This window comes from Chlamydotis macqueenii, chromosome Z (genome assembly GCF_036417535.1).
Source record: "Chlamydotis macqueenii isolate bChlMac1 chromosome Z, bChlMac1.mat, whole genome shotgun sequence".
NCBI classification, from domain to species: Eukaryota; Metazoa; Chordata; class Aves; order Otidiformes; family Otididae; genus Chlamydotis; species Chlamydotis macqueenii.
The window spans coordinates 36,049,994-36,065,554 of record NC_141593.1 but is presented as its reverse complement, the minus strand read 5'-3'; the positions used below and the strand labels follow the sequence as shown (position 1 = coordinate 36,065,554).

Below are 15,561 nucleotides of genomic sequence, written 5' to 3'. Positions count from 1 at the left end.
TTCGCTTACAAGTTGCCTGTGGAGAACTGATGAACAAGTTACGCCATCTGTTTTAGCGCATGTGAATTATTTTAACAACAGCTTTTATGTGTGGTTCACTCAACAATCTTTTTTGGAATGTTATTTTAAGGAAATTATTTCTGTTATCTTTCTTCATTACATGCTTCTGTTGCACAGTTATCTTTGCATAGCAATTTTGAGTTGGTGATGAAAATTATAGTATGGCTGACCTTTTGTTGAGGTGGAAAAAGATGGATAAGTAGAGATATCTCAAAATAGACCATTACAACTGTTGTGAAGTTCTTGTGGTTTCATATACATTTCTCGTCATAGTAATTTGTTCTGTGCTGTATGGTCACTCTATGCTTTTTATACTTAGCCTTATCCATTTGACCTATTTGTCTTTTTCCTTTAGAAAACACGTAACGCTTCCACTGACCTCCTTTCCCCCTTGTATGAGACTTCATTCCCCTTGGATCTCACCTACCAATTATGTGAGTGATGCGACTTGCCTTGCTCTCCTTCCAAAAATCATGACCAGTTATGTGATCCCTGTCATTCAATTTTGTGTGTACTGTCAAGGGCAAATGTCAAAGGCAATATTCCCTCTGTGCTTTTTGCTTTCTTAATCAACCATTTGTCCCAACATACTGAAGCGTATTGTTGGACAGCATGCGTTATGGGGTGGTGTTATCTCAAAGTGCAATACCTGGTATGCATTAGTAACATTAGGATCATTGCCGTATCGAAGTTGCTGAAGTAATGGAGCAGAGCTCTGATTCTGAACTCTGCAATGTCTTCTACCTGTGCCCTTCACTGTGATACCACTGTAACATCTATTTTCTTCTATTGCATACAATTGTATGTAGTGTGCAAACATTTCCTTCTTTCACTTGTTTCAAAGAACACCCCCTCTTGACAATTTTTATTCATCTGCAACTCCAGTTGGCTTTATAGAAAGATTGCTAGTCTTCTAAAAGCTACCGTTGTTGGCACATGGAAGCTCAGTTATGAAAATTTAAGTAGGAATTGTGGGAAGTCTTCTTTGGCTATGTACAAATATGCCTTTCTACTTGGTATGCTTTCAGTCTGTTACAAAACAATGAGAAATTAATAAGTCTGTTTCACTTTGTAAAAGGAGGGCCTGTTACCAGTTTCTGCAAAGTACACAATGTGATGTCAATTATGTCAGAGATCAAATGTTTGTTCTTTCTGATGGCTGATCTGGGATCAGTGATTTGGAAAAGTCTCCTCGTTCTTAGTACATGAACACCATCTACTATGCAGTAGAAAGTTTTATTTACTTTTACAGCTGGTGTTTGGAAAGACATAAGGGATCCTTCCGTGCTTCTGGGAAGAACAGAAGACGTGGCGGTTGACAGTAGAGGTTAAGTAGGCTAATGGGCAGTAGAGGAGTAAACGGAGTAAAAATTGGTACTCCTATTACCACTTAAAAAAAAAAATCAAATACTGTGCTATATTCCTGGAAATAGGGAGTCACTGTAGAAATCAAACAGTGTTAGAATCTGAACATTTTACTCAAGTTAGTTGTTGAGAGCCTAAAAGATCTGTCAGGGCACTGAAACTAATTTGTATTATTAAGCTGAGTAAATAAAGGTGGTGCGAACAGCTGACATGACTTAGGCTAAATGGCTAACCGTCTGAGTGGCAGTTTTCTGGTGCTTTTTGCTTGCTGCTGTAGCCTTTGTGCTGTCCTGATGTTATCATGAAGACCATGAGAAGGAGGAGGAGCTCTTTTTTCTGTTTTACTTTAGATGTGAATTTTATCACTTTGCATACGACTTGTGATCTGCATCGCCCTCTTATTTTTGGGGCAAAATAAAAAAAAAGTAATTAGACTTACAGCCTAATTGGGGCTTCAAACTGGACAACATGAGCAGGGTTGTCTTAGGAATAATTCTTTTCTTTTCTTTTTTTTTTTTTTTTTTTTTTGCTGGGCATAACAGGCTATGTAATTTCTTATCTGCCTTTTTTAGCTCGGTGCAGCTGTTCACTCCGAAATTGTTCATCCTAGCATTAATAAGCAAAACCAGCCTCTTCTGGTTTTCACTAATGCAGCAACTATTATCATAAATTTTACCCAGAAGGTTTGATTTTCAATCACTCTTAAAATGTCCACAACCAGTTGAGGGAGTGGGGAGCTTGCCAGGGTAACAGACCTAACCATTCTTTTTTTTTCCTTTATTCTTTTCCCCCCTCTCCTTTACAATTCATATATATTTTTTTCTGCCAGACTTTTTTTTTTTTTTTTTTTTTTTAAGCAGGATAAATTAGTGGCATCTATGATGCAGTAAAAAGTTTTGCTCTGCTTTCACAGTTGATGTCTGGAAAGATGGAAGGATGCTTCAGTGCTTCTGGGAAGAGCAGAAGTCACAGCAGTTGACAGTAGCAGTTAAATAGGCTAACAGGCATTAGAGGAATGAGCTAGATTAAAGACTCGCAGATTGAAGTTCTGAATTAAAAAACTCACGGAGGAAAAAAGGTTTTTCGTGTTTGAAGCCTTTTCAGAATTTCTAATGACTGTATAGTCCATTGCAATATGGAAGCATTTACTTCATTCTCAGGATATATTGTTTTAAAAATATATACTACCTTTTACTCCTTGGATGTTTCAGATATGGGAACATACAGGTATGTTTGATCTTAGATGCCTTCATGATTTCTGCTACAAAGAAGTGAATCCATTCCACAGACTAGTGTCTGCGATATTATTTAGGGAAAAAAAAAAAGAGGAGAAAAAAAATACATAGCTGAACTGTATATGTATTTTCTTATAACTGAGTGGCCACATACAATACCTCAATTTTTACTTCAGAGCTATGTAACTGTCCAGACGCTTATGTACAAAAAACATTCACTGACATTAAAAGACACAAGGTTTTTGGAGAAGGGGTTAACTTGCAATGACTGTTGAGAGAATTGTAGGATGTTTCATGTAGTGCCCCTCTTTTTACTCTGTGCACTACACCAAATTGTGCTTCCTTTCACTTGTTCACATCTGCTTATTGGCACACTGCCTAGGAATGCTCGAAGGTTCTTAAACACCACTCTGCATTCTCTGGTCACCTCAGAATGAAGACAATTAAATAATGAAAATTATAGTCAGTGTTGTTTTAAGGCATTAAGAAAAGCTCCGTAAAGAAGCTATAATGTAATAAAAACAATTTAGGTTGCACTTTTCCTCAGATGTTAGCAATTCAACGGCCTCCTGAGCATTCTGAAAATAGTGATAGTGGAACACAAAAAAACCACTGAGGTCCCATCTTCAGTTCCTTCTCCCAGGGACATCCAGAAATATGCTGGTATTTTTAACTTGATTTCCGATGGAAACAAGATGTATCTATGCAATTTGTATGTATGTTGGAGGATATTTTGTGTGCCCTGAGCCACTTCCTTTGCAAATGATCTTATAAATAATTCTCCTGTTCAAATTCAACTAGAGAGGGAAGAGGAAAGCTATTGTCAGTTTTGGTTGACCTAAATTTGTCAACTAAATTTGACAATGGTCCAGAGTACCAGCAAGTTTCGTGGAAAAATAAACAAGATGAGATGATACCTAATTGGGAAAACTGGTGCTGATGTACGTATCGTATTAGGTGGCAGAGAATCCAGATGGGAGGCAGACTTTATAAATGCATCTTCTGCAAGGTAAGTTTTTTCAATGCGAAAGAAGGTGTGGGTACCAGTCTTGATCATCCCAAAGAAGCAGGGGACTTAATATTGATAGTGCCTTTTGATCCTGGAGTTACTCTCCTGTAGCTCCAAGCATACTGTGAATGGTTTTGGGGCCCTCATGGTGGGAGGGGGGAATCACAAGAGGACAGGAATATGTGATAGATTTCTTCTATTATGGACCATTTTTGATTTAGAAATTTTTCCCCTTCCCTCACCACTGTGTAACAAAGTTTTGCAGTTTCACACTGGAGCTGAAATCTGGCAGTATATATGACTCTGTCTCCCAAATGGTTGCATGGAAGCATGTTACCATGTAGATCTGCAAATCCTTTTAGTGAATTGAAAAACTGACTTGTCAAGCTTCTTTCACAACTGTCACAAGGAAAAGTATAACTGGGCAAATCTTACCAGTGTGAGTGAGTTTTGCAGTGAATAAGGTGGCTGTGATTTTCATAGTTGTAGTAAAAGATGCAGCTTTAAAGTCATAACAGAGGAGTGACAAGGGCTACCATGGAATTTAACTTGATGATTCTTTTTAACGGAATACACTATAAATGCTATTTATAGAATTAGGAATGCCTGGCAACATCTTTACATGTGCTGACACACTACTATCATCAAGAATGCAGTCTTGTGTTGAAAACTTCCAGTTACTTAGGACAGATAAAATGATTATTCTGACCATCTCAATTTTTTGTCTGGTGCTGACTTAATGTCCTTAGTATTAATTCAGTGAGAGATTTTATATGCTTTTCTGAGGAGTCAGCTGCACCATTCTGGGGGATTTGTGTCTTGCTGGAGGAAGAGAACTGTTTAAGGATTAGAAAGTGGCTGTCTCTAATTAATAGATTATCTGAAAAGCATGGAAGTATGAGAACCAAATTTCTGGATTAATTCCAAAATTGTGTACTCCATCCCAATGGAGGAAAAAAAAGTTTCCTGAAAATCCAGGTATGTGTTTCAGACTCTTAAAGATGAAAAATGTGCACCAGTCTATTTTGCTTGTATATTATTAGTCTTAAGTTTAATTACTTCTTATATTCTTTAACTTCTAGTATTCTCCCTGTGCTCACTCGAAAATTTTAAGTGTCATTTTGTTTTGCTTTTTGTTTGTTTTTTACTCCTCGTATTTTAAATGATAGATTATGCCAGGTGGAAAGATAGCAATGGTTTCAAGCTGCGCCAGGGGAGATTCAGGCTGGACATTAGGAAATATTACTTCTTGGAAAGGGTAGTCAGGCACTGGAATGCACTGCCCAGGGAGGTGGTGGAGTCACCGACCATGGGGGTGTTCAAGAAACGTTTGGATGTTGTGTTGAGGGATATGATTTAGCTGAGAAGTATTGGTGATGGTTGGACTGGATGATCTTTTAGGTCTTTTCCAATCTTGATAATAATTCTGTAATTCTGTAAATTTTCTTTCAAATTAAGTTTCTCTTTTTGAATGTGCTAGCCACTGTAGAAGCCTCCCGGCAGTACACTTGTGGAGTGTATTCTCACAAAAGCTAGGAAAGAAAATAAAAAAAAAAAAGTAAATTTTGACTATCAGTCAGGACAAGGTGGCAGTTGTAGTGAGAAGCTACACGGCTTGTATTTGCAATGTGATTCCTAAATAGCATGTCTTGTCAGTGCCTTTAAAAAACATTTAAGAAAATGATCTAAAGATGCTAAGAAATATGTTATTCAAATGAATATTATTTTCTTGGTAATGGAAAGAAGGCAGAACTAATCTTTGGTTAGATGAATTAATACATGAGGCCTGTAGGAACCTAACAACAGCATTTGTCATGGATGTTGGCTTGCACTGAAATTGGTGGCATTTCTAAAGTCCACTTGAAATTGAGCTGAAAGGCCATTCAGTTGTTAGTACTAGTTCCTGTGAGCTGGGCCTAAGCAATTAAGGTTGTGTAAAAACAGGTAGTTACTAATAACCTGGCAAAATGAATGCCTTTTACTGTCAGTAAAAGGTGAAATTCTGCTATATAGGGAAAATGCAATTAAAAATTCAAGAAGAAAAATGAGAAACTGGGTAGGAAGCATACATTTGCTGTCAGTCTCCTCATTTTTCAAAATTCGGGCCGCATGTTGGGCAGGGTGGTGCTGACATAGCGGGCTTCAGGCTAGGCAGAGAAATTAAAAAGGCACCTCTGTTGTTTTAGAGTAAAATGCATATGGCACTTTTTTTCCGAGAATGATGGAAATTGCAGTTTGTGTTAGTTAACAAGTGTACGATTCAACAACTCCAGTGTGAGAAACTGAACAGTGAAACATAATTGTTTGTTTGTTTAAAGGCTGAAGCATGTATTGAGTAGATGTTATTCCTTTAAGTAAGGACAAGCAGATACTCTTGAGTAGAAAGTTGGAATAGAAGGCTGTAGACTTATGTCTCAGGATCTGAACAGGCTGTGCTAAGTTTTTGCTGTGAATAAGACTCATGACCAAAATGTTGACTCTTCAACAGCATTTGGGAAAAATACTCTTTGAATTTCTACTGGAGTTTAATATTTCTCTTTTTTGTTATGAGGTAGGATGTGTGGCATTTAAGAAGCTAAACAGGAGATCTTTATAGGCAAGTGTTTCACCGAATATCTACAATATTTTTGAAACTGAATGTTTTCCTCCTCTACCCCCCTGCCCGCCCCCCAGTCTTACTGTGAGCCTGCCCTTTGTTAGACACATGCAGAGATCCAATGCTTTAGTTATGGTAGTTTCCTGCAGTTGTAATAAATAAATGAATAGCTTTGCCTAGAAGTGGGTCCAAACTGTAACTGTTGTTACCCTTCTTTGCACTCTTAAACCTCAGCAGAAGAGAGAAAGTAGCTCTTGCTGTGCACAATGTAAATGAAGCATGTGAGAAGGGACCCTGTACCATTTCAGTAGCTGCAGAGCAGGGAGAAAATACATGAAGTAATACTTGCTTTGCAAAAAATTATTAGCATGGAATAGAAGATGGTTGTCACAGTGAAGATCTTGAAAGATGTTTAACAGAACCCCAGTTAAATTAGAGCTGTGTGTTCTTGTTTCTCAGAAGATTTGGAACCAAAGTAATTCTATTTTAGATGCCTGTAGAAATGAAATAAACTGGCATCGATAGGAAGAAAAGTTACCTTCTTCATGGTGTATGAGTTTTTGTGTTTGGTAGTTACTGAACTTGGGACCTCATTGTTTTCCAGTCCTTGGCAGTATTGCAGTGGTACATTTTCACACGAATCAAGTGCTCTTGAATAATTTGTCTGACTATGCTGGGAACATACAGGCCTTTCTTCCATGTCTGGCATGAGTGCTTTCTTCAGCTAACCCCTTACTGAAAGAAAGTTCCCATGTTGCGTTTATACTTGGCTTTTGCTGAGTATGTGTGATCGTATTTTAGGGCATTTTGGGAGTAGTAGAACATCTTATTATATTAACAGTCTTGGAGGTGTGTAGAGAGCAATAATTTGGAGAGTTTTGGTGGTTTTACCCAAGGATCAGTTGATTAACCAGTCTTCCTCCTACTGGAGGTTAAAATGACATTTCTTTTCCTACAAAAGCCATTTTAAGAGAAGTTCTTGATGTCTGTGTTTGTGTACTGATAGAGTTATGAGCATGGATTAGTATTAATATGAAATGTGTGAATATGGGTAAGCTAGATAAACTACACTTAGCTTTAAATGCTATCAGAAGTAAATTATTTCCTTTAAGGAGGAGTTTGATGTGTAGGATAATGCTACTGCACATCCAAGTAAAGGAATTATTGATTAAGATACGTTAATTGCATGAAGGCTACAGCGAAGAATGTGGTTAGCTGCAGTAGGAAAATACTACTGTGTGATGTTAGACAAGTTTTTGCTTTTTCCTAAGGAGGCATTTCTCTTTGTTACTTTTTTTTTTTAATCTCAGGTGCAATTAATAGTGTGCTCCTCTGAAGAGGAGGAAAATACTGTTTTGAAGCCTTTTATGGAAAGGTTTCTTAGTGGTGTTATATACACTTTTCAGATTACTGGAAAATTAAGTTCAGCAAATGAGGCCTGGGAATATATTTTTTTAAATCAATTTTTAGTTATGTGCAAGATGCTATTTGTGCTGATAAAAAACAAATTAGGTTGTGTGTTTTTTTTTTTTTTTTTCTTCTGGTGTGGTTGAGAATTTAAATTGAAGAATAGCTTTACTGATGTGGCTTGAAACAGGTGTGGAAAATGGGACGGAGAGCTGATTCCAGAGAGGTATCAAATAATATCTGATTGTGTAATGTTTTCTCATATGTTTGGTCAAACCATTTAAAAAATGAAATAGGTCACCTCCACAAGATTACTAGGAGAAATTACACTGATGGTAACCACCATTATGGAAAACTTATGAAGTTAGTTTGTTATCTATGACTATTCAGTGTGCAGTCCTTCAAACTGTCACTCCTATTGCTAATCTTTTTGTCTTTAGTGGAATTAAAACAGAGGCTATCCCAAGTGAGTGGGGCTTATAAGATTTATTATTTAATTTTTGAAGTCCTCATGGAAGAGAGCGTGTATCACTACTGCTCTACATAAATGTTTTATTGTAGTGTTACTTGTGCCACAGCAGTGAAACAGCTGGGGTAAAGGAAAATTAGACAGCACTGATTTTATCCTCTGTAATACTGCTAGTTTCTAAGTACATTAAATTACTCATTAGTAATAAATTTATTTGAGGTAATTCTTGAAAAGCATTACTCATAGCTGGATTCTTGCTTGCACTGAAGAATAATAGAAAAAAGGAAACCTAAAGCTATTCTGCGAGAGATAAATTTGTGATGGCATACTGGTAACAGATTTTTCTTTTAATAGGTTCTGGAAAACATTAACACCACCAAAGAATGGCTTAATCCTCGCTCTCAGCTCCAGATGACTTGTCCTGTTGTTTGTAAGGGTATGCATACTTCCATTGTGAAAATATTGGAAAAATCTAGAATGATTTTAAAACACATCCTTGTAGCTTTTTGTTTTATTCACTTTAGTAGCCACCCTTAAAGTGTCTGACCCAAGGGATCTTAGTGGTTTATTTTTGATCTAGTATTGCTTGACAGCCACGATAAGGTGCAATATCAAATATCTCCTTGCTCCTTTGAGGGGATACAGCATGTCAGTGCAGCCAAAGGCCTTGAACCTCTGAGATGTGCTACTAAATATCTGGCTCACAAGCTTCGTAGTTCTGCCCATCGTTGTACCTTTCAAGATCATCTCATGCATTCTGCTTGAGAAGCAAGATTTCACTGCATGTCTTCCTGCAAACCCTGCATACCGCTATGGGGAAAAAGAAGTAGAGGGTCATCGTGTAGGATCAGTCATACGCTGAACATACTGCTAGGGCACTGCTGTCCTTCTAGTCTGCCTGGAAAATCCTTCTAGGAATATCCTAGATATGTCATTGATTTTGGTGACTTACTGTCCTCTAGAAGTTTGAATTTAGCAAAAAAGGGATAAAAATTGTATGATATTTTCTGTACACTTACTTTTTTAAAGCAACCACTTTGTTTATAACTTAAGCTTCTGTTGTTAGATGTCGTCTGTTACTGAAAATGGAGATGTAACTGCTGGAAAGCCAAATGAAGAGAAAACATATAAAAAGGTAAACGAGTCTTACAACCTTTTCATTGCATGTTTTTCCCTTCGTATTGGTAATTCAGACCTACTGTAAGGGAAATATGTTTCAGAACTGACTGAATGCAAGAACAAACAAAACATGTTCCATGCATTTTTTTTTTTAAGTACTTTATTCCTGCTGTGAAATCATAAGACATTTCTACCCACTGCAGAGCTGATTGTTTGGAAGCTTGGTCAGTACAGCTTTAAAGTATACACTGTTGCTAGACTGGTGGAAATTCTTTGCTCTTGGGAACAGGTACACCTCTGAACATAAACACAATTATCAAAAATTTAGTACGGTAAGTTCTCAAAGGCTTTGAATGTTTATACAATGTGTCTTGGGTACAAACCTACCTTACCACCTGCTCAATACTTTGCCAAACAGTACACTTTTTGTTTGCTTTGTTTTTTAAAAAAAGAAATGTTGTTTGAAAGGACATATTTAATATCGGAGCATGCATCAACAGGAGCAGCATAAGGCTATTTAGATGTTGTAACAGTAGCTGATACTGATTTTGATTTTGTTGTTCTGTCACTGATTGTCTTGGACTAGCATTGTTTAGGTCCAGCTAGCACTGTTGATAACTATAAGGGGAGATATGTATAGAAAAATGTGCATTTGTATGTACGCCACCAAATTGTTAGCTGCTGGATTGTATCATTTTCTGACAGATTACCTCAGAGAAGTGGTGATTTATTTTTTCTTAATTTCTGTAACCTAGCACAAGAGATCCACATGCTCCTACAGTATATATCACGGGTTTTTCATTTCTGACTGTGGCCTACAGCACTACTGGTAAAGTCAAGAAGAATAATAAGCTGCTATTTCTTTTCTTGTCCCTTTTGTTGGCAGCTACATTTTCAGTATCTGGGTGGCCTTAACATTACAGGTAATTTTCCCAGAAATGAAAGGAAATAATGTTTGAGAATTTTTTTTTTTTCCTTTTTAGACATAGGTTATGTTCAGACTCCCAGCTTATGACTTTAAAATATTGAAGTATAAACTTGTCTTGACATTTAGTATAAGAAAGTAAGAAAAGTTCAGTGTCTGAGGTGGACACTCTTGCAGTTTTAAATAGCTAGACTAGACAAGACAGATCCTGGTAGTCCCACCACAGGTGAGTTCCATTCACCCCCGTCATACTACATACTCTTTTCTGTTCCAGTTCAACTCTAAATTCACACTATTCCAAAGGAAGCCCTGTGAAGAGCTGTTACCATGACATAAATTCTTTTGTGTATTTACTGGAAATACATCTCTGACAAAACCTAGGATTCACAACCACACACATTGTGTCAAACACAGTGACTAGCCTCTCCAAATTCTGCCATTTCCCCTGAACCACCAGTTGTCTGTACGTCTGTCTTAGGCCATGTTAATTCCTTTACTTATACTTAAACCCTCAGTTGTTCTGTGTTCAAGATCCTGTGTTCCATATGCCCCATAGTTTAGTTTTATCACCAAATATTATGATTATGCTCCTGCTTTTTGGGATAATAAAATTTAGTAAATTTTGACCCCGCAATTTATTCATGCAGACCTTCCTAGTAGCATGTCTTTGCCTGATGTTTTTGCTTTAAACAGTGTATCTCTCCTGTTAAGCCAAATTCCTTACAAATCTTACACATTCTCTTAATTCTCACCTTCTTCAGATACTCAGTGTAACATTGTTTCATAATTTTTACAGAAATCCAGACGAATCAAGTGCATATATCTAGAAAGGTGGTTACAGCATGAGCCTGGCAGGACCTGTGTTTGACGGAAGCATTTTATGCCATTTCCCATTTAATTCTGTATTTTTAAGTAGCTTTCACAAGGAGATCTTGCTCTGTTGAAGTCTTGTTTACAGTTAAGACCCACGTATCTTTTATTGCCCACATCACTTTTCTTCACTTTTCTATACAGGTATTGAATTTACATTTCTCCAGTCATGCATTGTTGCACTTGGTTTGTTCAGCTGGAAAATACTTGCAGTTCTGTCCTGTGACTTCCTATGCCACTTCCTCCAGAGATCTGGGCTGAGGAAGAGTTTGTTTCCTCAGCTGGTGCTTTTTCAGATACTTGGGCAGTTCCTGTTCCCATCTACCACCACCCTTGATTGCAGTGGAAACACTGAGGCAAGATACTCACATAGTTCTGAAGTCAGACTGTGCTTGCTAACTCATTCTCATTGCTCAGAGGCTTCACTTCCACTTTTTTTTTTTTTCTTTAGAAACCATGATACAGGTGAAGAAGCTTGTGCTGCTTAGCTTGGAAAAGCAAAGAACAGTACCTTGGCTTGAATTGTGTCAATTCTGATTTTTGCTCTGCTCTGCTTTGACCTCTAATGTATAGCACAAGGGCAGCTGTTAAGATGGGACTGAGTAAGTTTGTGAAGGATTGTATGGCATAGGACTTGTGATACTGGTGTGTATGTTTGACCTGGAATATTCTTACTAGTGGTGTGCTCCCCTGAAAAGGTCTTGTATCCAAAGAAATTGTGTTGTGAGATTTGGGCATGGAGGGTTTCAAGGGAGCAGTAGTATAGCTGGAAGCAGAATGAGTAACTAGCACATAGTTCAGACACACAAACGTTAGAAAAGTTTTGTAATGTCAGGTTTTATGTGGGTAATTCAAGGGATTTCTAGTGATGATTCTGAGAAATAATCATCCTGAAACGTGGTAACAGTTTTAGTCTGAACTCCACCCCAGGCAAAAGATCACCTTTGCAAAGCAGAGAGTTTAGTGAAGGAAGAGTTAATGTCATCTTGCCATCGTTTCCTGCTGTGGGACTCACTGGTTCTACATGTGAACTCGGTAACAGTAACTCTGTCATGAGCTGTGTGTTTTGGTCTTAACTTTACGATCTGCCTTGGGCGCTTTATCTTCTCACAGAACAAAATGCCACTGTGCCTCTTTATCATCTTACAGCAATTGCAAAGGGACTTGCTGATTCAGATCTGCAGTCATTTTGTGGGAAAAAGTACACGATACTAAGATGCATGCTGGAATGTCTACAATGCCCAAAATAAAATGAAATCTCTAGGGATGAGGGATACACTGATACTGCCCTGCTGAAAGGTTACATTTTCCTTGCATGGGGTAGAGGGTGAGGGAGAGCAATCCTCAGTGTGATCTAAACCATAATATAGGTTTTTGTTTTAAAGAACTTTGTATTTTGCTTAATTATTTCTTGTGTCCGTTCATCTTTCATAATACTGTGCAAAGATTATGTCTGTGCAAGGTTAGTGATAAATATATTAAAAAAATGTGTGCAAACAGAAAAAGTGATGCATGGAAAATGCTTGCTTTGTGACATAAAATCCAACGATGAAAAAATTAAATAAATGTCTTGGCTTTAGAGGCATTTTCTTTGTGCCAGATCCAATGAGAATTAAGCCTAACTAATCAATATATATTAAGCAAGATTTTTGCTTGATCTGGAAATGTAAATATTCCTTATTAAGAACTGTGAATTGTCTCATAAGAGAAACCTGGGGGAAAATTAGAGAAAATAGCTGCGAATACTTGATTTTTTAAAAATCAGTCTGTTTTATGCAAATGTAACAAATCAGTACATCTAGGACATAAAGGTGGTTTTTATCTAGTGTAAAGGAAACTGCTTACCTTAGCCAATACAATCTGTCACATTGATATAGAGATGAGTGATGGCTTACTAAAACCCATTTCCATCAGAAAACAAATTGTAACAGCTGTTTGAAGAAAAATTATTTTCTCCTGGGGCATGTAGAAAACCTTCACATTCTTTTCCTCATGGTTGCCTCACCCTTACTTCTGAAGGCTGTGGAGTAGATGATGTAGGTACTGCATTGGGTAGCAGCTGGACTGAACTGGCTCATGTGGACAGGATGTAGAGCTGCAGTTGCACCTAGTGATGTAGGACTCGGTTACTGCAGCAGATGGAGAATCAGTGGGAACTAAAGGCTCCTTAATCCACCCCCTCTCCTGTTGTTTCCTCTTCATTCTGTAATTCTGCCTTTTGCATGCCATTCATACTGTCAGAGAGTGCCCTGCTGAGGGTGACGTTCTTTTCTAGTCCACCTCATCTCTGAGGTATAGTTAAGTGTGATAAATTAGTTTGTAGCTCTATGCTAAAAAAAAAGCATCTGACTCATTCACGGGTGAAAAATGGGCAATCCTCAAAATGTACTTGTCCTTTCTCTGTGTTTAGGCATCCATGTATTTTGGCGTGCTGTAACCCTTTAGCATAGTTTGACCTTTGGAGAATTCCCAAAGGAATTACTTGCCTGCTCATAGTAGGGGGAAAAGGAATCTTTTTTTATAATGGAAAAGTTTATTTCTGACCTCTAGTATCTTTTTTTTTGTGCAGTAACAATATGTTCCAAACAGGTCCTGAATCTATGTAGACTACAAACATCTGTAATGATAACTGTTTTTCATTGGTTTTAACTTCACCTCAGTCAGGTAAAAACAAATTTTCTCCAGGAGAGCATCTCTGACTTCATCCAGGCTAAAGCTTTCCAGAATAATAAGTAATCTATAGGCCTGTCAGTTGCATTTCTAGGACTCTAGATTCTTTCAATATTTTTTTACTGTTCAGCTCAGCTAAAATAGAGGTAGGTAACATCTTTATCTGAATTAATTAAAGCTACATTTCTTCAATTTCCTACAATAGTCAAGTTTTGGCCCACTTCCCTGGCAGAAGAAAATCTGACTTGCCAGCTGCATGAATATAAACATCTTGGAGCTGCAACAAAATGTCTTACATTACTAAAACCTTCTGTGAGGCCTTGCACAAACATTGCTGCAACATCCTTTCAGACTCTGAAGTGCGTAACTAGACCAAGACAGTGGCACAGTTTCTATTATGAATCATGCTTATTCATTCAGCTCTATTTTTTTTTTTGGCTTTTAGTTTTTCTGCCACTGGTATTGGACATAAATGCTCTTCTGCCTTTTCATTGTCTAATATTATTAATCAAACTCCTTGAGAGATGATAGAACTTAATAACTTAATTAATGGAAGAGAAACTTCACAGGTACATATATTCAATGCAGCTATTAAGGCAGAAGATCCAAATAACTTTAAGATCAAAGAAATATTAAATTACGTGAACTGTGGCCGAATCTTTGAAGGTCGGGGATTTTGGTTGGCTGGTTTGATTTCATTTGGGTTTTTTTTTTTTTTTGTTGTTTGTTTGGGTTTGTTTCAGAAAGAGAGCAGCAGAGAGGGGCAGGGGGGAAGAGACACGTTGTGGTGATTAGCTGTGTTTCATGCTTGAAGATCCTGAGCAAAGTTGGAAGGGATCCTGGCAACAAGATGCTGTCAGCAGATTGTGATTCATATCCAAGAGAAGCTACAGTCTTGTCGCTGAAATCTGGAGTATGCGATAGCCTTTTTTTTTTTTTTTTTTCTTCTTCATTTCCTCCTGATATTTTGCAGACTTTGTTCTGAGAAGCTGCTGACACACATGCAGCTTTTGCATTGCGATGTCATCAATCACACAGTAGTTCACAAATCTGCTTCCTGACAAAACAGACTTCAGTAGCATCCTGATGTTTAATACTAGGATGGTGGCAAGAATGGAGCACAGACAAGGGTCTCAAAGCACATTAAGCGTGTAGAAGAAAATAATACCAGAAAACAAAGCAGACATGGACTTGTGGAAGCCTGCTTCTAGATTATCAAAATCTGTATTTGTAATCTGAACACTGCCACACAGAATCATAGAACAGTTTGCGTTGGAAGGGACCTTTGAAGGTCATCTAGCCCAACCCCCATGCAAGGAACAGGGACATCTTCAACATCAGAGCCTTGTCCGACTTGGCATTGAGTGCTTCCAGGGATGGGGCATCTACCATCTCTCTGGGCAACCTGTTACAGTGTTCCACCACTCTTGTTGTAAAGAAACCTTTTTCCTTATATCTAGTCTAAATCTACCTCCTTCTAATTTAAAACTATTTTGCCTTGTCCTTTCACAACAGGTCCTACTGAAGAGTTTCTCCCTGACTTTCTTATAAGCCCCTTTTAGGTACTGGAAGGGCTTCAATTAGGTCTCCCCAGAGCCTCCTCTTCTCCAGGCTGAACAGCCCCAACTCTCTCAGCCTGTCTGCATAGCAGAGGTGCTCCAGCCCTCTGATCATCTTCATGGCCCTCCTCTGGACTCTTTTCAACAGGTCCATGTCCTTCTTCTGTTGGGGACTCCAGAGCTGGATGCAGTACTCCAGGTGGGGTCTTGTGAGAGTGGAGCAGAGTGGGAGAGTCACCTCCCTCGATCTGCTGGCCATGTTTCTCTTGATGCAGCC

The 15,561-nt window shown here is 38.0% G+C and overlaps 1 protein-coding gene across 2 annotated transcripts in view; it reads left to right on the top strand.

Moving 5' to 3' along the window:
* PIP5K1B (phosphatidylinositol-4-phosphate 5-kinase type 1 beta) overlaps positions 1-15,561 on the top strand; it is a 109,571-nt gene that overhangs the window by 27,371 nt on the left and 66,639 nt on the right. For both annotated transcript variants that reach the window (XM_086770991.1, XM_086770992.1), the window contains exons 2-3: positions 8,496-8,577; positions 9,208-9,276. In XM_086770991.1, coding sequence (XP_086627117.1) covers positions 9,208-9,276 — 69 coding nt within the window. In that variant the 5' untranslated portion in view covers positions 8,496-8,577. The remainder of the gene's footprint in view (positions 1-8,495; positions 8,578-9,207; positions 9,277-15,561) is intronic.